General features: G+C 31.6%; 1 protein-coding gene across 1 annotated transcript; it reads right to left on the bottom strand.

The window, feature by feature from the left end:
- Positions 1-412: 412 nt before the first annotated feature.
- Positions 413-22,187, bottom strand: LOC122194859 (uncharacterized). The gene is made up of 6 exons (XM_042896140.1): positions 21,861-22,187; positions 21,554-21,749; positions 21,015-21,152; positions 1,738-1,781; positions 1,515-1,583; positions 413-460 (listed from the first exon to the last, which is right to left on the bottom strand). Exons 1-6 carry the CDS (start codon positions 22,185-22,187, stop codon positions 413-415), a joined length of 822 nt encoding a protein of 273 aa, XP_042752074.1.
- Positions 22,188-22,261: the final 74 nt, after the last annotated feature.

The following is a 22,261-nucleotide window of genomic DNA, read 5'->3' as shown; positions in this document are numbered from 1 at the left end:
AATTGATTTTTAATAGCAATGAAACTACGTTTTTTCAAAGAAAAAAAAATCTTAGTTGTTTTATTTGTAAATTTAAAATTAATGAAGTATTTAACTTGTTTTCGAAATTTACAACAAAAAAATATACTTAATTTATTTGTATTTTCTTTATAAAATTTAATATATTAAGTTAAGACTTCATAGTTATTAAGTCGGTTAAATTTAAAGTCGTAATTTCAAACTAATTTTGATTTTACTTAAATAAATAGATATTTGTTTAATTTTAGTCTTCACAACACTTGTTTACATTGTAAATTTAATCATTCGATATAAATTATGTAGAAATGTTATCGTAAATTTTAAATTCAATCTTATTGTTTAAGCCATTTTGATAAATAAGTTATGAAAAACGATTTCTAATTTTGAAACTTTATTAATCGTTTGTTAAATTTGAAATTTTACATTTTCTTGCAGTATCCACCTGTTACCCATTTTTTCATATGTTTTTCATTTTAATTTTGCAATTTGTCATTTCTTACATCCAAATTTTTACACAATACAAAGTGAGATTGATGAGAAAATACCATAAGAAACAACACAAATACTAAACAGGAACAGGAACATGAACATCCAAGCAAACTAACAAATTTTGAAATTGAAATGCTGGATGGTCTAAGTTTGTAGAAGAATTATGGAAAAGATGCTTGGCCCTTTGGAACAATTGGGATTTCGAAATAAAACCAAGTAAATCACAAAATCAAGATATTATTACATGTTTGAAACTAAAAAAATAATGAGTATTAATAGGAACCTGGAAGATGATATATGTTTACCATACTTTTGGAAGTAATTTTGAGTTTTGATTTCCGAGATTTTTTCATTCACATTCCTCCAATTTTAACACTTCGGAATTATAAATAATATATAGTGGCTTAAGTTAGCTAATACCTTGTCAGATGTATTTTCTCCTCAACCCACCTTTCTATGTATGTGTATATTCTCTAGCAACCCCCTGCATTGTGAATCAACCATATTCAATCTTCAATCCAAATTTTCAAACCTTCACTAAAATAGAAAAATTAGTTAAGATCTATATAAAAAAAGATGGCTTAAATATAAGAAATAGCAATGTAGTTTGAGTAGATTTTCAAGACAGTAAGTCTTAATAATATCAAACAAAACACAATAATCAAAATATATAAGATCAATGTAATGCAAATAGACATTTCTTCTTATCATAGCACAGCACTCGAAAACATTTACCCAATTTGACTAAGCATAACATCAAACAATGGTGTAATAGAAAGAGCCATGGGACTTGTACAACCCTGAAACAATTTATCCGCAATCACATCAAGCCATCAAGGCCATCCTAATTCTGCACAACTCCATATATTGAAATTTACCTCAAACTTGTCCGGAATTAGAAAAAAATCACCTACAAAATCTAAAGATACTGCAGATATTTAACTTGAAAACATGGACAAATTCAAGTTAAAAACACAAAACATAAATAATTTGAGAATTGGACATACCATTAACAGCAAACATGGCTCACTTCTAGGTTTCTCCTCATACTCATTAGCAGCAACAACAAAATAATCCTACAATTATAAAAATTGTATGTCAAATATAACTATAGCACTATTATAAATTTGAAAAAAAAAAAAAAAAAACATTGAAGTTCAATATTCAAAATCATGTACAACTAAAGATATGTAGATCTGTTTTAAAAAATAATAACAAACTCAAACTCACCATTTCCCTCATCTTTTTAATGTTCTGCTTCACAACCCCAAGATCTGAACAAAAACAAAAAACAAAAATGATTACAATATGTTGTAGAAATAAAACAAAATGGTATATGAGTTAGCATGTATGATTTATTGTTGATTGTGTCTACAATATGAACCGAAACCACAACCTTCATCGAACCAACAAAGAAGAAAATAAGAAGGAGACATCTGTTTTTGTTTCTTTGTGTTTGGATGTAAAAGAAAACACAACAAAGTCCTTGTGGTTTAAATTTGGTGGTGATGTAAAAGTCCTAGACAGTTCAGATCGAGTTTTACCGACATCTTCTTAATGAGAGAGAGAGAGAGAGAGAGAGAGAGAGAAGGATAAGAAAGTACTGAAGTTATTAGTAGCTCAAATATGGAGCAGCAATGGGGTCGAAAGCAGAAAACACGTCTACACCTGTTTGTGTTGGTTCAGGCCCTATTTCACACAGCAAAAACTGAGTAAAAAGTGAGAATATACTGGGCAATTTTTCTGTGTTTATTCCCATTCAATTAACTCATCGACTACAAGGATATTAAACAAGATAAATTCAACTACTTATCCTAAAGTTACTGCACCTACTGCCCTCTAAATCTCTAGAGCCAACATGGCCATATACTTAGTCATACTCCTAACAAAATACTAAAAGACTAAAATACGCTTCAATAAAACACATGACTTTGACTTGTTTGGATTAACACCAATAGTTTGATCGTTCTCTCTTTTAACCCTTATAGAAGTCATAATCTTCTGGTGGTGGAATGGATAAACGGTGATCTTTCAGTTAAAACTGATGGGTTTTGGCTATAAGAACATCCTATGTGCTCATACAAACCCTAATGCTTGGATCTAGGTTTCTCTATTGTACATGCAAGATATCCAAGACTATAAACCCTAGTTCTAGCATAAAAGTAATCATATTAACATAAGAATGGGTTTAAGATATTACCTTGATTGTTATGTAGCAATAACAATCACAAGTCCTTCTTGTGATGACTTTAGAAAGCTTAGAGTCACAAATGTCACTCCTCTAATGGTTCACAAACACCAATAGCAAGAGGATGAAGAAGAGGAGAGAAGGAGGCTGCCCAAAACGTGTGGAAACCCTAGAAGGAAGCTTGTCCACGTTTTTAGGGCATAAGGGCTCTTTAAATAGTGAGGCTATTAGGGTTATCTAACAAGGAAACCCTAATTTGGATGCTTAAGCCCTAAGCAACCCATGGACTCCTTTCCTTAAAGGCCTTGGACGATTTCCAATGGGTTTCCCCCATAGAATTCGTCCAACCTTATAATATAAGGCAATCCATAGCCCAATTGCAATTATCTTATAATTAGAATTCTAGTCCCTTAAGTTTAATTAATCTCTTTTAGTCACAAACTTAATTCTTATTAATTCTTGACTAATATTAATTAAACAATATGATTTCTGCATTAATATATTATTCTCATAATATATTAATAAATCATATTTAATCCTTTCTCTCCATTATTCATCCTATCAAGTTGCTTTGGTGAAGGCAACCCAAAAGGACCATGCACCATCGGGTCAAGTACATACCAAAATAGTTATGGACTTAGACACTAATCCAACAGTCTCCCACTTGGATAAGTCTAATAACTATTATGTATATGACTTCAGATCCTGATCTGCAATCGTAGCTTTCTAAAGCCGTTGTCAACTCTGATCCTATCAGATACGCGTGTCCTTTAGATAAGGGATCATATATTCCTCCATTCTAGATATCGTATGAGACATGATTTCTAATCATTCTCTCTATACTATTTCTCGACTTCCAATTTATGACGACTGACTAATTGAACAAATCAAATTAGCCCTAGCCCGGCCGAGCATTTACATTTGTCATCACTAAATCATCGAGGGGCCCAAAGATATCGCTTTTATCCTACTTTGGATAAAAGGAACGGATAAACTTTGATTCAATGCTCGCTTGCATTCACTCACCGAATCACACACAACAATATGTTTTATGACACCAAGTTACTGGTGCGTTTACATATTATCAATGTGCAACCGATTTGCAAGATACAACTCACACATCTCGGTTTCAAGAATATAAGATGTTATCTTCTCACCAATCACTCGTGATACAATTCATGAAATGATCCAAGTGAGCGTGGGTTTAATCCAATGCTCAAATCATATTCATAAGCACTCATGAACGTTGCAGCAAACATTTGCTTATGTCTAATGCTCTTTAGACAATCCACACACCAATTCATGACAGTCTTCATTCATACCTACTTCCAACATATGAACGACTGTGGCCCGTTCGAATAATTTGACTGTTCTAAACCAATTAAATTACTCAGGAAGTCAAAACATGCAAAGTGAAACACAAGAATAATACTAATCTCATATGGCCTCAAACCTTTGAGTATAAATAAAACACCTTTTATTTATCACCATATCGATTACTCATTATTTGTTGTTTCGGTTAATCAACTTCTTACTTGAATTATTACACTTGTCCCATGCTCTTAGCATGCACACAATGTTTACCTATGGCTCTTACTTTGTGAAATAGATCAAATGAACACATTTCCAATCATACTCATTTCACAACTCCCGATCCTTTTCACAAGTGAAAGAATATCAAATTCTTGCCACTTATGGAATATGTTAGATTCTAACATTTTATGCAATGATCCTTTCGTAATGTGATAGCACAAAAGTCACAATGACTATTGCCAATGAAATTACAAAGTCCTCTATTGGAGATTGTTACAAGACAATTCCTTAGATATGATGTTTCTCACTCAAAGTACATTCCTTTAAACATCCTTTTGCATAAAAGTTTCTAATCTAGACATAGTTTTTCAATATTCAATTCCCAATATGGAAACGTTTCCATATTTTCCATATGACAACTCATAGAATCTTTTCTATTCATAATAATGTCAATATGGTCCATCCAATATTATACTTCCAACTATTCACAAGCGACCAATCCTCGGCGAACTTTGGATTGTCCTTTGATAGTTGTTTAATTATCTTAGTCAAAACCGATTCTTGTCCTTTTTCCCTCTAAATGCGCTAGACATTTGGAAAATTTTAGAATGGTCAAATATTAAAGCATTTGCAATCGATCCTATACCCGAAGCGTATGGGACACGATGCATAATGTCTTTCATAAAGATTTGATACTTTATCAATCTTCTGCCATAATATTTTATGTGCTACGTTTCCAAAATTCAAACTATGAAGAGGAATGTCGTAGTCATAATCGAAATTTGAGAACACACTATGTATCCTTCACTAAATTATTAACATTCCACAACCTAAGCCTTTAGATTTGAAATGAAGCATAATATCCTCTCCCTTAATTATAGCAAAACAACTGATCAACTATTGCGACTTTGCAAAGTATAACTCTTGTTTTCTATAATTAATATTGCTAACTTGCAATACTTTCCATAATAATCATACTATCATAACATTTATGCTCCCACTATCATGATGATTATTATCAACATAACACTTATGCTCCCACTAGCTTTGACATGTATTCAGAAACCAGCTTAACTTCCAGAAAAACAATACTTATTGAATTTCTTGAGTTCATGTTTCTAATACCTAATGCTTTGATAATACTTTATCTAAGCTTATACACCTTTCCCTTAGATAGCTCATATGTGTGTCTAAACAATTTAGACTAATTGCCAAATCTCAAAATTCAAATTATGGAAAGGGATACCGTAACCATAATCGAATTTGAGAATACAATTTTCACAATCACTATCCTTTTAAAATCTCTCTTAGTGAAAGCATTTCCTCACAGTCATTTTCATGAAGGAGGGAATCTTATGACACTTAGATTTTAATGGTGTATGTGTTCCTATCCATGTGAATTTGTCAAAACCAAAGTTTACGACATATTCAAACTTATATGGACCGAACTTTCTTAATCTTGATTTCTTGTCTTATGGCAGCACAGCTGCCCACCATGTCTTCCAAATAGTTAAGCATCTCACCGTTTCCTATCAATGTACTTTTCATTGATCAAGGTCCTTGCCTTTTATGCATTCAAATGCGAACTCATAGAACCTATATGCATAATTAATTCGATTGGAATGGCACAGAAACAAAATAGTGTCAACACGATAGATTGTAAACCTCAACTCGTGTGCTAGTGATGATCGATAAGGTTTATTTTGATTTGTTCTTGAAACCTTTCAAGACCATTAAGACTCCCACTGACTCCTTGACATATAAGATTCTCTTGTCAATAAACATTTCTTGACAAACAAATATTCAAGAGTTAGTGTAGTTTTTATCAAAACACTTCATAAATTGGTCCTAGTTGGTCTTTGTCTTATCCAAGACATCACAACTTTCCACATTTGATGAATTCTATAAACCTTCTTAATACTTTTCACTCAATGTCACAATCTTAACTCTAAGACTTGTTTTGGAACGAAGTATGATTGACATCTTGATTTAACCATTTCTTCAATTCTTGATTCCTCTTCTTAGACATACAATTGTACTAAGACTCACTTAGAGGATCAATTGAGATATGGTTCTTAATCATTATAACCTATCATAAAACATAAAAGGTACTCTCCCTTCTTCTTATAATGGAGAAACTTTTATCTTTCTGCCTACTTGATTCTTCTTATTCGTTCTGCTATTGATTCAAACTTTTTTAATCAATTCAGAATTACACTTAATCTTATAAGTATAATCATATTTACTAAACCTTTAGTAAATCATGACGAATATCTTTATTACTCTTATGGTGGACTTGATCAACACGCAACTTTGTGTACTCGATCTCCTAGTCCTTCACTTGACACTTTGTCAATGAATTAGTCTAATTTCCAAATATGAAATTTATCATTCATCGTCCAACCATGTTGCATGATTCCAAGTTTCTGTCCAATTGAAACTTGGGCGATGAGAAACTCTCCCTATTTGGTAAATTCTCGACATTTCCACAAACAACATAATTAAGAATCAAATCCATTATTGCTAATATTAGAAACATTCAAACATCAATTTTTCATACACGCCATTGCAAGGATAAATAAATAATATAAAATCAAAATTTATTTTATTGCGGAAAAATTTGTCCTTACAATGCAATTCATTAAAAAAACTATGCTTATACATATTTCTTAGCAATCTTATTCTAACTCTAAGTAGTAGCTCAAGAATCTAATCTTCAAGTAATGCGATCGAAATCCATTTCTTTACGGTTAGATTCCGCTCACTTCTTCCCTTAAGCTTCCTCTCTTTTCTTCGATCCTACAAAACATCAATTGTAATCTTATCACATTATGTATTAAGAATCTAGAATAGAAACTTAAAAGAGTTAGTCAATGGATTTTACCTAAAGCAGAGCCATACGTATTGACTCTCCCATCTCTTAGATCTCTTAGGTAAATAGGGCAGCTTCGTCTCCAATGCCCCTTCTCTTGGCAATAAAAGCAAATTGACTCTTTTGGAATAGGACATGGAACTACTTCAGACATTGCCTTTCTCTTATGATCAAAATTTTTGATCATAGCATGTCTTCCATTGCCATTGTCTATATCCATAGAGGTCTTGAAGGCAGATTCACCAATCAACTTTGCTTTTCTATTGCGCCAAACCATTGTTGATTCAACGGCAATAAGCATATAGGTGAGATCTATAAGGGTCACGTCGCAGTTCATCATATAGTACTCTCTTACGAACTCACTATATGAGTTAGGAAGTGACTGAAGAACCCAACCAACAGCCATCTCCTCACAGACAACGGATCCCAACATTCTTAACCTATCAATGTGTGACTTCATCCCTAAGACGTGTGCACACACCGACTTTCCCTCTTCATGTTTACTTGCCAAAAGGGCTTGAGTGAGTTTGAACTTTTCAAGTCTTCGAACTTGTGGGTTAGGGAGAACAACAGGAGGAGGAGGAGGAAGTGAAGCATGATCTCTTGTTCCTCGATCGAATCGTGGAATATCATCTTCATGCGGAATGCTTGTTCCACGGGATTTGGGAAGACCATAGTTGTCGTACTTTGACATCTACAAAACGGGAGAAAATGAATTCAAGTTAGTTGATTGATTGAGTCCTTAGTAAATCACACAAATGAGATACTAAGGCTAGGACCCAACACAATATGCTACAACCTAGAAAAGGGATGTCGTAATCTAGTTGCAGAATATTTGAAGGTAAGTGAATGACGATTCACTAATTTCCACCATGAAAAACGAAAAAGAAATTTAAGTTTTAAATCTATGAAAACTCCTATATCCTTTGAGATTCATTGAACATTTCAATGGCTTGTTTAAATCTCGATATGCCCTCTTGTTTGTGACTGGGATGCCAAGGATCACAAAGCGGGTGTGAATAACCATGCAAACTTACATGGTGCCCTCACATCTTACAGTCACCTATTCGATGTGCCGGTAAACCACACACGCTCCACCGAACTATGTCAAACATTGAGTCACCCTTTGCTACCTTTGCTTAGAACCATTTAGTGTGCCGGTAAACCACACACACTCCACTAACGTCTTCGCAAGAGTACAAAGTGTAATTTAATGGAATTACATCAATTCACTTTGCCTAAGTAACTAAGATTGGGAATTTGTAAAACATTTAGTTACTTTTATACTTCATTATACTTATAATGGAAGGTTTTTGTCCTATCCTACCCGTTCGGCTAACGACCCTCCACTAGTCAAGAGTGCGGTGGGTAAGAGTGGATACCCATTCAATCGCCATTTTATAGGCAATTTCCTTAAACACCCCTTATAGACCAGCTTCGTGAATGAGGCCTACTAACGGTAAGACTGACTTTTACTCATACATATATATAATGTTAGACTTTTAATGTTATATATAGTATATGGTGTATTTTACACTTTTAAAATACTAGGAGGTCAAATTTAACAATTATACTTTTAATTCAATTAAATTGTAAACCTAAAATTTTATGGATTTATTAAACCTCTTTTAATTATACACCTTAATTAATTAATAAAACCATAAGGGTGTGATTTGAACTTTTCAAAACAATACTAGGGTTTTAGAATTTAACATTCCTAATTAAACCTTTTAATCAACTTTTAAATTCCAAAACTTGAGGGCAAGTTTTGAAACATTTCAAAACATTTAGGTTTAGAATTTAAATATACATCAAAATTAAACTTTTAATCAAAATTTAAATTCCAAAACTTGAGGGCAAGTTTTGAAACCTTTTTCAAAACATTAGGGTTTCAACTATTTAAATTTCAAAACTAAACTTTTTAGTTTAAATTTAAACTATAAAACCTAAAGGGGAAAAATTGAAACTTTTCATAACACAAAGATCAAATAACAAATAATATAAATTAAACAATTAATTTCATCATTATCTATATTTGACCTAATTTCAATTTTTTGCAAAATAAGTTACCCAATTAATACAAATAATCAAATATTTATCATATAAGGAAGTTATTATCTAATCAAATGGTAATTATCTTGTGTTTTGGCAAGGATATTCATTAAGAAACAATAAAATTCATATTTTATAGGTTTAAAACGAATATGGTAATAATCCTTAAGCAAAACAGCAACAAAATCCGAAGTTTCCTCTGTCTGACGCTCCGACTCGCTGAGTCACACTCTGGAACTCGCCGAGTAGGGCTGACTCGCCGAGTCCAAGTAGTGACTCACCGATTCAGGTCGAACAGTAAGCCAAATTTCGATTTTCAAGTACATAATGCATCAATACAATAGAAACCAATCAAATGCTCTGATACCACTGATGGGTTTTGGCTATAAGAACATCCTATGTGCTCATACAAACCTTAATGCTTGGATCTAGGTTTCTCTATTGTACATGCAAGATATCCAAGACTATAAACCCTAGTTCTAGCATACAAGAAATCATATTAACATAAGAATGGGTTTAAGATATTACCTTGATTGTTATGTAGCAATAACAATCACAATTCCTTCTTGTAATGACTTTAGAAAGCTTAGAGTCACAAATGTCACTCCTCTAATGGTTCACAAACACCAATAGCAAGAGGATGAAGAAGAGGAGAGAAGGAGGCTGCCTAAAACGTGTGGAAACCCTAGAAGGAAGCTTGTCCACGTTTTTGGGGCATAAGGGCTCTTTAAATAGTGAGACTATTAGGGTTATCTAAGAAGGAAACCCTAATTTGGATGCTTAAGCCCTAAGCAACCCATGGACTCCTTTCCTTAAAGGCCTTGGACGATTTCCAATGGGTTTCCCCATAGAATTCGTCCAACCTTATAATATAAGGCAATCCATAGCCCAATTGCAATTATCTTATAATTACAATTCTAGTCCCTTAAGTTTAATTAATCTCTTTTAGTCACAAACTTAATTCTTATTAATTCTTGACTAATATTAATTAAACAATATGATTTCTCCTTTAATATATTATTCTCATAATATATTAATAAATCATATTTAATCCTTTCTCTCCATTATTCATCCTATCAAGTTGCTTTGGTGAAGGCAACCCAAAAGGACCATGCACCATCAAGTCAAGTACATACCAAAATAGTTATGGACTTAGACACTAATCCAACAAAAACAAAATAAAAGGAAGCATAAATCACCATATAATCATGATAAAGAGAAAAAAATAGAGAGAAAGAGTTTCAAGAAGATAGATTCTTACCAGCATCCCAAGAACCCTACATGACATGTAGACAACGGATCTGAGATAAGAAGCAGGAGGAGAAACACTATGAACATGTTAAATTGGGTCTAATTATAAGCAATAAAAGACCTAAAACTCAAACATCATTACATTTCTCAAATAAGCCATAAATCAGCAGTCATCGTTGGATTGAAAAAGCAAAACATCAGCATTTTTAGATGGATTCATCTCCCTCGATCTTTTACCAAGAAATTGTGTGCGTATGATGGTTTTATACAGAGAGTGGTGAAGGGTCTAGGGTTTTCAGAGAGAAGAAACTTCGGTGTAACGGTGCTCCGACGGTGGTAATGAGTGGTATAACGCCATGATGATGGTGGTGGGTTTACCAGACGATGAGGGGATGAAAGCGGTCGGTTTAGCAGCAATGCAAGAGTGGTGGTTGGCGGTGGCTGTCGAGTTTTGTCGTTGGGGTTAACACGAAACAAATTTGGGTGGGAGACATGGGACTGTTGTGAATGCGTATGAATTTTGTAGCGGCGACCGGTGAATTCAAATGAGAAAGCCAGGTCAAAAGCCGATATATTTTCCAAAAAAATTGCACACGGTTGCGTATTCAACCTAAGCTTTCTTGACTTTTTCTATCATTTACCGGATATGATCTATCTTCTCAACCGATTCATAAAGTGATTGTAAATAATGCAATAAGTTTTGGACGACTTAAAATTCAGCATTTGACCAAAGATGCTTTATAAGGTAATATATATATATATATATATATATATATATATATATATATATATATATATATATATATATATATATACGAAATCGTAAATTTCAATTCTTAATTGTGTTTAGTTTTTACATTTTTAAGAATATTATATAAGTTATTTGGTCGCATTAGTTAACAGTTATTACCACGCTAAATCACAAAATTAAAACATTACTTTAGTGTTACTTTCAATAGAATTCTTTTGTAAATTAAAAGAACTGCATAACAAATTTCTTTACTAAACGTCTAAATTACCCAATGTATTTGCTTATTTTAAAATCTTACAATAGACTATTAAAAGAAGTCGGTATATACCATTACCAATTTGTACCAACCAAACTTGTTGGTAGCCAAATATATTGGTACCAAGTATACTCGGTAGGGCACCGATAACAAATTTTTATACCAATTATAATTGGTACGGTACACGATTTAAGGAAAAATGAATTGATATCGTACCAATTTCACCCCTAGTAATATATATATATATATATATATATATATATATATATATATATATATATATATATATATATAATCGATTATTTATAAATAATACTTTTGATTAAGTTTTATCTTTAGCAAACCAAAATAATCAAATAATATAACATAAAATGACCAAATTAGGGTCTGTTTGATTTCCCTTCTAATTGGGTCCAAAGAGTGGACTGGGACCAAAAAACTCAATTGGAATGTTTGACACATCTTCTAAAAGGTTGGAATCGGTCCAAACCTTAGACTCGGTCCAAAGAAATATGTTGAATCAGTCCCTTATTCTAGAGTGAAGGACTGGGACATCGACTCCAAAATAATCAATTCTCGTTATGCCCTAAACAATCCTCTACAAAAAAGCACAGATCGAAAGAAGAAAGTGATTTCATAGCATCCGTCGTATTCCTTCATAGCCTCCTTCCTCTTCCTATGTCGGTTTCCTCCGATCACGCAGCCTCTGACCACCCTTCCTCCAACTTAGGTGCGGCATGCTCTTTCTCCTGTATTTCGTTTTTCTGATCGATCACCTTCATTGTTTCCCACGTAAGATGTTCTTTAAAAACGTTTTTGAACTAATCATGTTTATGTTCTTATGAAATCATTGGTGATTATGAATGCTTTTGGAGTGAATGTGAATTGCAGGGAAGTAATTGAACATGAGAAAAGGGTGTATGCGTAAAACGGGAAGTGGATATGGGAATTTTGTTCCCTATTGAATGTAGTGAGAAAGGTGTAATAGTAATATACATCTGAATAATTGTTGATTTGTGATTATTATTATGAAAACACTAGTGTTGTAAACATAGATGGAATCTCTTTTTCTACCAAAAAGTTATTGGGTTGGTTTCAAGCTTTCTTGAATATGGAGTTTATATAAAATTACATAAATGGTCAATTGCATAAGTGGTCTATGAGGTTGGTTATTTTCTTTAGATTCAGTCTAAATGATCAATTGCATAAAAGTGCATAAATAGTGAAATACATAAGTGGTCTATGAGGATTACACTACAAATCTTTGATCAAAGTTTTTGTGAGAAAAAAACTTGCATTTTCTGCCTAATGTCATCAAGATTTAAGCATCTTTAATCAACATTTTGGAAAAAAAAGGGGGAAATGGAAAATGCATATTTTCTAGAATCAAGAATAATAATATTCATTGCTATTTTTTGTGCAATATAAAGTTTTCCATCAATGGGTAATATGGATATTTTTCAAAATTTTGAATGTTTTTATAAAAATGTAATGTTATAAATTAAATGGTAAATCATAAAGGAATTTTTATAAAAAAAAATGTTGTTTGAGGGTAATATAGTCATTTTACACAGTCAGTCAGATGCAAAATCAAACAACAAGTTTCAATCAGAAGTTAATTCAGTCAGAACTTCTAACCCAGTTAGCTTCTAACTCAGTCAGTTCTAACCTAATTAGCAACTATCAAACGACCCCTTAGTCAAACAAGTGAAAATCGTCAAAGACATTATTTAGCATGTAATTATTTAGAAATATATATGCTCTTTAATAAATGAAAGTTTTTTGTCACTTGTCTCATTCTCATTCAATTTGTAAAATGTCATTTTGTAGTTATTTTGAATTAATTTTTTTCCACATGTTATTTTATAAACTTTTTTTATTTTATTAAATTTTACATAATATGTTAATGTAATAATTGTAATAAATGTAGCAATAAATGAATATTAATTTTGTTAATAAACTTGTCTTTTAATTTCAAAATTCCCAAAATTAAATGTCATTAATTTCTTTTATTTATTTAAATTATTTGTTTAAACTTAAAAGATAAAAAACATTTCCATCATAATAATTCATTGTTTTTCTTATTTTCTTATAAATTCAAAATTTTAAAATATTTTGACCTTTATATATATATATATATATATATATATATATATATATATATATATATATATATATATATATATATATATATATATGTATATATATATATATATATTAAATTAACCAATATAATACATAGGTCTCACAACTATTATATATTACAAATCAACTTTTTTGGAACCGATCAATAAAAAAGGACAGGTTGCTTATAATAACAATGTATTTTACCTTTACTACTTATATGGCTATTTAATTTGTTACTTATAATATTGATACATTTTATATTTTTTTATACTTAATAACAACAAAGCATATTTTTAAAAAAATATAGTTTATATTGGATAGATAATTATAAGGGGTAATTACTAATCTAGCTAAATTAAGGGGTAATTAGTAATTTTTAGCCAAAAATTAGTAGATAGCCAAAAATAGCCCACAAAACCGTAGGTTTCGAGATTCGCCTACTGTTTCGAGTTTTGTATAAAAAAAAATTATTTTTCACATACAAAACCGTAGGTAATCTATAACTTACGGTTTTCTCTTTAATACCTACGGTTTCCCAAACCGTAGGCTACAGTTTTGGCGAAAAAAACTACTTTTTTTATGTACTATTTTGGGGGTTTATCTATTATTTTGTCTAAAAAAAATACTATTTTTTTTTTATTTTTTATTTTTTTATCTACTATTTTGGGGGTTTTATCTACTATTATTTCCAAAAATGGTGTGACATTAGTTATTTAACAAAAACGGTGTGACATTAGTTATTTAAAAAAAATAGTTATTTTAAAAAAAATGTTTATTAGTTATTTAAAAAAAAATTACAAAACCGTAGGCATTATGGAAACCTACGGTGTACAAGTGTTTACTGCACAAAATGCGCAGTAAATGCTTGTACACCGTAGGTTTCCATAATACCTATGGTTTTTTTTTAAATACACGATTACAAAATTAACATAATTCTGATCCATTGAATTGATTTAAAAAAAACGAAAAAAAAATTTAATTTTCGTACGGTTCATACGAAACCGTAGGTGTACAAGTCGACAATGCACAATATGTGCATTGGGAACTTGTACACCGTAGGTTTCGTATGAAACCTACGGTTTTATATATTTTTTTTTTCGTTTTTTTCAAAAAAAAATTTAACCACATTTATAAAAGCTACTCCTAATCACAAATACGGTAAAATTTTGATGAAAAGTAGACAAACCTAGTTGTTCTTCGGGTGCTCCATTGAGAGAAAAAAGAAGGCAAAACAAAGAAAACAATAGACAAAATGACCTAATCTGAAAAAAAAAATTTCTTTATATGCTTTGGGCTAATGGGCCACAAAAAGTAAACGGGCCGATGAAACAGTAGCCCATTAACACAAAACAGTAGTTTTCTCAATAAAACATCAGTCAAAGGCGTTGACCATAGTCAACCCTAAGTTGACTATGGTTTTGAGGGCTATTTTTAGCTAATTGATATATTTTGGCTATTTTTTAATAAGTGGTTAAGAAAAACAGCTAGATTAGTAATTAGCCCTAATTATAATATATTTGAAACCATTTACCAATGTAAGTTTTTTTGAACAACAAATTTAATTTACTCCTAAATTTAAATTTAATTTCACATATATCTACAACGAAACTTAAATTTTCGATTTTAAAAGGGAAAACATAACTTGATACCCAACAAAAATAACTGAGCTTATTTATTACTTACTATTGTTATAAGTAAAATGACTTGTATATTTTTATCATTTAAAAAATAAAAATATATTTATTATAGAAGAAAAGTATAATTATTATAAATAAATAAAAATATAAATACACCCTTTAAAAAGTTGATATATTTTGTACTTAGAAATCTTCTAGAGAATGTAAAATCAAGAGTCAAAAAGTAATGACAATATGGACTTGACCCCAACTACCACGGCACACCGCATATGACCACTTCCCACATGCTGTTGACCTTTCAAATAACTACCTTCCATTTTATACCAATTTCATTTTAGCCCAATTTCATTTTAGCCCTTTATACCACTAGTTTTCTTTCGGGTTTTAAGGGTTAATAGTGTATATAAAAGATCTTATATTTTTTGATTTTTTTCTATTTGTTATTTTACTTTTATTTTTTTATATTTTTTGATTTAGCTTTTTCAAAGTTTACCGGTAATCTTTCGGTTTTACATAATTTTTTTCCAAAAAAACACTCAATATTTTTTCCGAAGAAACGAAACCCCTCACATTTGACAAATCTTTTCGTTCGGACCGACTTTTTCACTTTGACTTATAATTCCTTTTCTTTTTCTTATTATTTTTGAACATTTTAACATCAAAATATTTGATTATTTCAAAACAAAAAGAGAGAATATCATCTCCAATTCTTGTTGATAAAATGCATATCAAATTTTATTTATAGGATGATTAAAGATTATAGTAGGTTAATAACAACGGTTTATGTTTTGAATATAATATCGGCTTTATAAGAAATGTTTTCATTTCAAATGATATTTGATTGATAATAATTTCATTGGATTCATTTGAGATTCAACTTTTCTATTAAATAGTCATATCAATAATATTATTGTCAACAAATTCTTTAGAAATTATACTGTATGTTGTTTGTTAGTTTCAAGTTACCATATGAAGAACCTTCAATTAGCAGCATAATCTTCGGTTTGCAAACACATAACCTTCTTTTGGCAAATGTAGAACCTTTGTTCTCCAAATTAAAAAACATAAAGGTTGAAGGTTTTGTAGTGCAAACTAAAGGCTCCGCTCATCTATTGATAGCACATTGAAGACTCAACACTATTTGAGATCATTGTATTATAACACACCCCACGAAAGCATGACCTTGTTTATTTTATAGACCGACACCATCTAACCATGCATATTGAGTTGGAATCTCATGGTGTTGGTCATGCAAACTTTCTTAGAGATTAGATATTTAGTACATCTTGCATGTCTTTCATAACATGTCCATTTTATATTTTTCTTACTATGAAGGCGATGGTAAGACTTGGTTGTTTATGTCCATGAAAACAACTACGGACATGGTTCTCAACTGTCTATTATGATCAATGGTTGTAAGCATTTTGAAAACCATTACGAACATGGTTCCTGACTATCTATTATGATTAACGCTCGCAAAGCATTTTGAAATGTACGAGTCTTTAAATTATTGGACCATCAATCAAGACACTCAAATGAATTTGCAAACTAGTTGTGTTTTTGAATAAGTGTGTTATTCCACTAGCTTATGAACATGAAAAGGTTTAGTACTTTCATTTATTGTTCCCCTGATTTTCCATTTACGATCTCTAGCACAACATACAACTTTATGCCTATTTTTCGTAGATTTTATGGTTTCAATCTCAAATATCTCTTCAATACATTTTATTCCTAATCATAGTTTAATATATTCTTTATGTTTGAACACTTGAAATACTTTGATGTGTGTTGTAATGTTGGGGTAGATTTGTAAACAGTTTATGGTAATGGTATTGGATAAGTCATTCCTTAGAAATAAGTTTTTGGTTTATCATCATCAAATTAATAACATTCATAATTATCATTAATAGAATAACTATGATTAGAATGATCCTTACCGAGGTAAGCTATACCTTCATAATTTTCCAACAGCTCCTCCATGTGGACATAGGTTTGAATCATCAATCAACAACAACAAATTGATATCTATTTGTTGATTCATCACCCTCGTACATATGCTCGTTTTAAACAACATGATTACCTTTCCGTAGAGAAATATGCACATTTCCACCTCTTTCACATGTTATGTACTTCATGTTTGTAATCATTATAACAAGAAAATAAATTGCATACTTGATTACTTCCGACATCAAACCAATTTTTGTCACACTAGTTTTCCAAATCAATCGATTTCTAAGTTTAGTAGGAGATTTATATGTAACCATTTGGTTACTCCCACGTTAAACAACAATATTGAGAACAAACAACATCGTTGTATTTACAAGCAAACTAGTAATAAACTTACAAAATATTTGATGTCACTATCATCAGTTATCTGCATAATAGTGTTTTGTACTAAATATTAAAAAGATAAAATGATCTAATCTATGTATATTATATAATGTCATTCGCTCCCATGACCTTTTAATACAAAAAAAAGACTCAAAAAACTGATTAGCGAAACTCATTTTAAAGAATAATAAAATATATGTCTATTAGATGCTTTAAAACCCCCAACAATTGCCAAATGTACTCCAAAATTCTGGAGTGAAGAGGAAGCATTACACTTAGTAATATGCTAGATAAATAACATATGTTTCCCGTAAAAGGCTTCTAGTTCAGCGGTATCCGATGTTGCCCTCTATTGTTGAGATCAAGGGTTCAAGTATGTTCATACATAATACCTATAATGTTATATTTCAAATTTATTTGTGTCACGTTTCAAAACATTCATAGTCTTGTCACATTATATAGTCCATACGATTTGCAACATATCATTATTCATTAACAGTAACTTTCAGTTAAGTGTTTACATTAGTTACATGTTAGGATTTACGCGTAATCACTGCTAGCTCAACGATACGGAGACTCCCGTCAGCAGCCAAGAGACTAGGGTTCCATTTTTTTGTAGGCATAATTTCCTTTTTATACACACATGTCAAAAAAGCCATGAAACACCCATGTTCCAAATCTGGAGTAAACCGGACCCGATCAAGTTCCAGAATCAATTATAGTCCCTTGACTTTTCTCATTGACAAATATAGAACCAATTTATTTTTACGAATTTGGTTTACTTCTTTTACAATTTTAGCATAATTTAGTCATTATTATTTTTTACAAAATTTTCAGGACTAAAACCACAACAAACAACCTATTTCAAACGAGTAGTGTTAGTTTAAATTTTTTTGGACCAAAATGGTAATTTTCGATGAACTATGGGGACCTTTTTTTGCAATTTAGTCTTAAAAAACATAACTCAAAGTTGTACAAAGAAATTATGAAAATTTGTAAAAAAATGGATGAATTTGTAAAACTATAAATAAATAAATAAAAGATGTATATGAAGTTTTACTAAAAAAAAAGTCTAAAGTGTAAGTTTTTATAAAGACAAACATATGAACGCCACCTGCGGCTAGAAGATGTGAACGCCACCACTGGTGTTGAACCTCCTGGAAAACTCTCAATTTTTTGATGAAGAAGGAATCTAGATCTATAGCTCTGGTGGGGTTGAAACCCAGATACGTAGCTCCGGTGAAGGTGGCGCTAAAAACCCTTGGTTTATGCCTCAAGCAACAAAAAAATGTAGGATCGACTAGGGTCTTCTCGCGGCGGTAGGTGGATAAGGGTTTTCAAGATCTTTCATGACGGGTGGATTAGGGTTTCTTGATCTAGAAATAGAATGATCTATGGTGGTATGATCGTGGGTGGCGACAGTGTTGTAAACCGATATTACCAGAGAGTACGAATTGAAAATGGGGTGGCTTTGTAAATTGATCATCCGGCAACCTCTGTTAATGTCCCCCGATCGCCTTTGTCAACGTCAACTTACAACAACTCTAAAGCCCTGGCTGCATCCGACGAGCATGGTGACGGCTCTGGCGGTCATAACGGCAAAAAAGAGAGGTGATGATTATAGTAGCAGAAGAGAAAGAAAGAGGGTAGTTATGACATCCCCATTTTCACGGTCAGAAAAGACCGATTTGTTTATGTTTATTTAAAAATCAAAGTATCCTTTTTGAAAAGTAGTATTGCGAAATTTGTTCCCAGAAAACATGATAATGGTATTATCAAAGCATTTCTGAAGAAATATATTTTTATTTATATCATTGGGATGTCATCGTCAATATAGAAACATAAGCATAAAGAAATATTACAAGCCTTACAGTAATTAAACTAGTGGCCTAATATCCTTGAATCTCTCAACATAATATATCTTTCATATAGCCACATGTGATAAAATAAACTGAGTGGTTTAGGTTGGAAAATCTGTTGAGTATATAGGGTTTTTCAACCCACAATAATATAGTTAATTTGTTTCTTTACATATTTCATGTCAAACAATTAATCCAATTATCCATCCTCATTCTCTTTATTTAATCTTCCCTAAAGACTTAGCCTAAGGGTCATCTCCTACATCGTATTTACCTATCATCATCGCATTTCCTTATTTGTTTCTAAGGACTTTTCCTAAGGATCATTGCCTACATTGCATAGACAATACTGATTTGGGGATTACTCCCCCAGTATGTGTCTAATAAGGGTTAGAGCATCATTGCATGAATACGTAGTTACTACATCTCCTGAACTCGTAATTCATCACCTATAGGTTATGAGTCAGTTGGTGTTTCCACATGACTTGTTTATATTAGTTAGTGGTCAATACTTTGGTAGATGACTACATCGCAACATCGCAGGTCAAGGTTATGACATCACCTAATCATCTCTTATCTCGCACCACCTATTCGTCATCGCATATCTACCATCACATATCTCTTATCACCAGTTGCTACCCAATACATATTTGTAAGTATATAATACTTATATGATTAAATCCGTTAAACATCATCACATAATATCTTATCTAACACATAATATTCACGACATAGATAATAAGCACATAAGCATGTAATTATCCAGATACTTCATATCTATGTGTAAGATGAAAATAAATATACACTCACTTGTTAAAGTGACAATGCGAAATTCGGGAAGCACTTCGCTTCTAGCAAATGTCTTTTCCTTTAGCGTAACCTGACATTATTATCGCTAAGTTTTAGCAAATGCCTTTTCCTCAAGCGAAGTCAGATTTGACCGAATATCTATGAAGAGAGTTGAATTAGTCGTAACAAGGATTTCAGGGATATAAGGAACGCTAAAATCCGACTTATAACGAATAAGTTATGACCCGTCGAAGTTTTATGACAAAACCGACATGACGCTATGTATCGTAAAAAGTGAGTTTGCGATAAAATACTTTTTAACCTTAGCGTTCTAAACGAAAGTCGTAGTATATGTTAAACCGAGAGTATGCATAAAAAGAACTTCAAAATATGACTTCGTATGAGGAAGTTATGATTTTTCTAAGATTTGACATATCAATATGTAGCCCGGAATTCGACTTCTAGAACGATCGATTTGTAGCTGACACAATCTAAACGAGAATTGGAGATCTCGTTAATAAGAACTTAACAATATAAAGACAGATGAAAACGGACGTCGGATGACAAAGTTATGAATTTTTAACGGATTTTAACTGTTTAAGGGTGTGTTCGGCAAAACTAACGGGTAGCTGTTGCTTTTATTTGTTATATAAATGTTCGGCAAAAGTAGCTGGAAGCGTTTAATACATGTAAAATTACATAAAAGGGCATCTTGTAAAATATAAAATAGAAACATAATAATGAAAAAAAGATTGTCTAAATTGTTCTTTTTTAAAACTAGAAAATATTTGATAACTAGGTACTATTACAAAACCTAAAGTCATACGACGACATAAAAAATCTAGTAATAAAATCATCTACGCCAAGCATTCCATATTAAAGTCGCAATATCATTACGAACACGCTTCATATTATTAGATCCTTCGTAAAATTCTTCACTACTCGTGTCACTACCACGAACATCACGAAGTTCATCAATTGGTATACAATCAGGATGTTCTGCAACAAAATTAAAAATCATATCTTCCTCATAGCTAAAACGAATGTAGTTATGCAGAGCAAATGTGGCCATAATAATGTCAATATGAGTTTGCACACTAAATTTCGGCATTCCATTAAGTATCTTCCATCTATGCTTCAAGATTCCGAATGATCTTTCAAAACAACTTCACAGTGTTGAATGAGAACTATTGAAAGCTTCTTGCATATTAGTTGGAGGCTCATTTTGAAATTGAGATTAAAGGTATCTTGTCTTCGAATATGGAACCATATATCCATTTCTATCTGGATAACTTTTATCAACCAAATAATATTTATTTGTTAAATTGGTGAAAAATAAGAAATTGTAACATCATTTATATAATAATAGTAAAATAATGAAGATAATTATGATAATTTACCTTCAGGTGGTTTGGGGAAGTTCATTGATGGCGTGTTAATAGCATGAAGGAACACACGCGTGTCATGTGCAGATCCTTCCCACCCAACAGATGCAAAGGTAAAACACATATCAAAATCACAAGTTGCCATTACATTAAGTAGGTATCCCTTTTCTACCAATGTAACACAATTGTTAAGCTTCAGTGATGCATGTCGCTATGTATGTACCATCACTACATCCAATGCAATCCTAAATGCAATTTCAAAACTAGTAATAATATTGTAGTATTGAATTAAAAAATTAAACGAAATATCTAAATATAATACCTTAAAATAGGGCATGTATCTTTTATTGTTCTTGATTTGTGAAGGTATAAATTGAAAGGTTGGATCTTTTGGTTGTATAATGTCACGTGCCAAACCTTTGAATCTTTTGCCTCTAGGAGTTATTGCTTCTAGAACTTCATGAAAAGCTCTACTAATCGTATCTCCAAGTCGTTGAAATCTCTCCCCAACATCTCTATTGGACACACCTAAGGCAAGGGTGTATAAAAAGATCCCCAACTTTTCAACAACTAGCATTTTAACACTTGACTCCAATCCATATTGTAATTCAAGTTCTTTAGCTAGTTGTAGGAACACATTTGGGTGCATTCTAAATGCATTAACGCATCAAATAGGATGACCATTCAAATTTCATTCATCCAAGACACTCCTGTTTGAGTTGA

This window comes from Lactuca sativa, chromosome 6 (assembly GCF_002870075.4).
Source record: "Lactuca sativa cultivar Salinas chromosome 6, Lsat_Salinas_v11, whole genome shotgun sequence".
Classification (NCBI taxonomy): domain Eukaryota; kingdom Viridiplantae; phylum Streptophyta; class Magnoliopsida; order Asterales; family Asteraceae; genus Lactuca; species Lactuca sativa.
The sequence above is the reverse complement of the archived record's forward strand: the minus strand, read 5'-3'. Positions and strand labels throughout refer to the sequence as shown.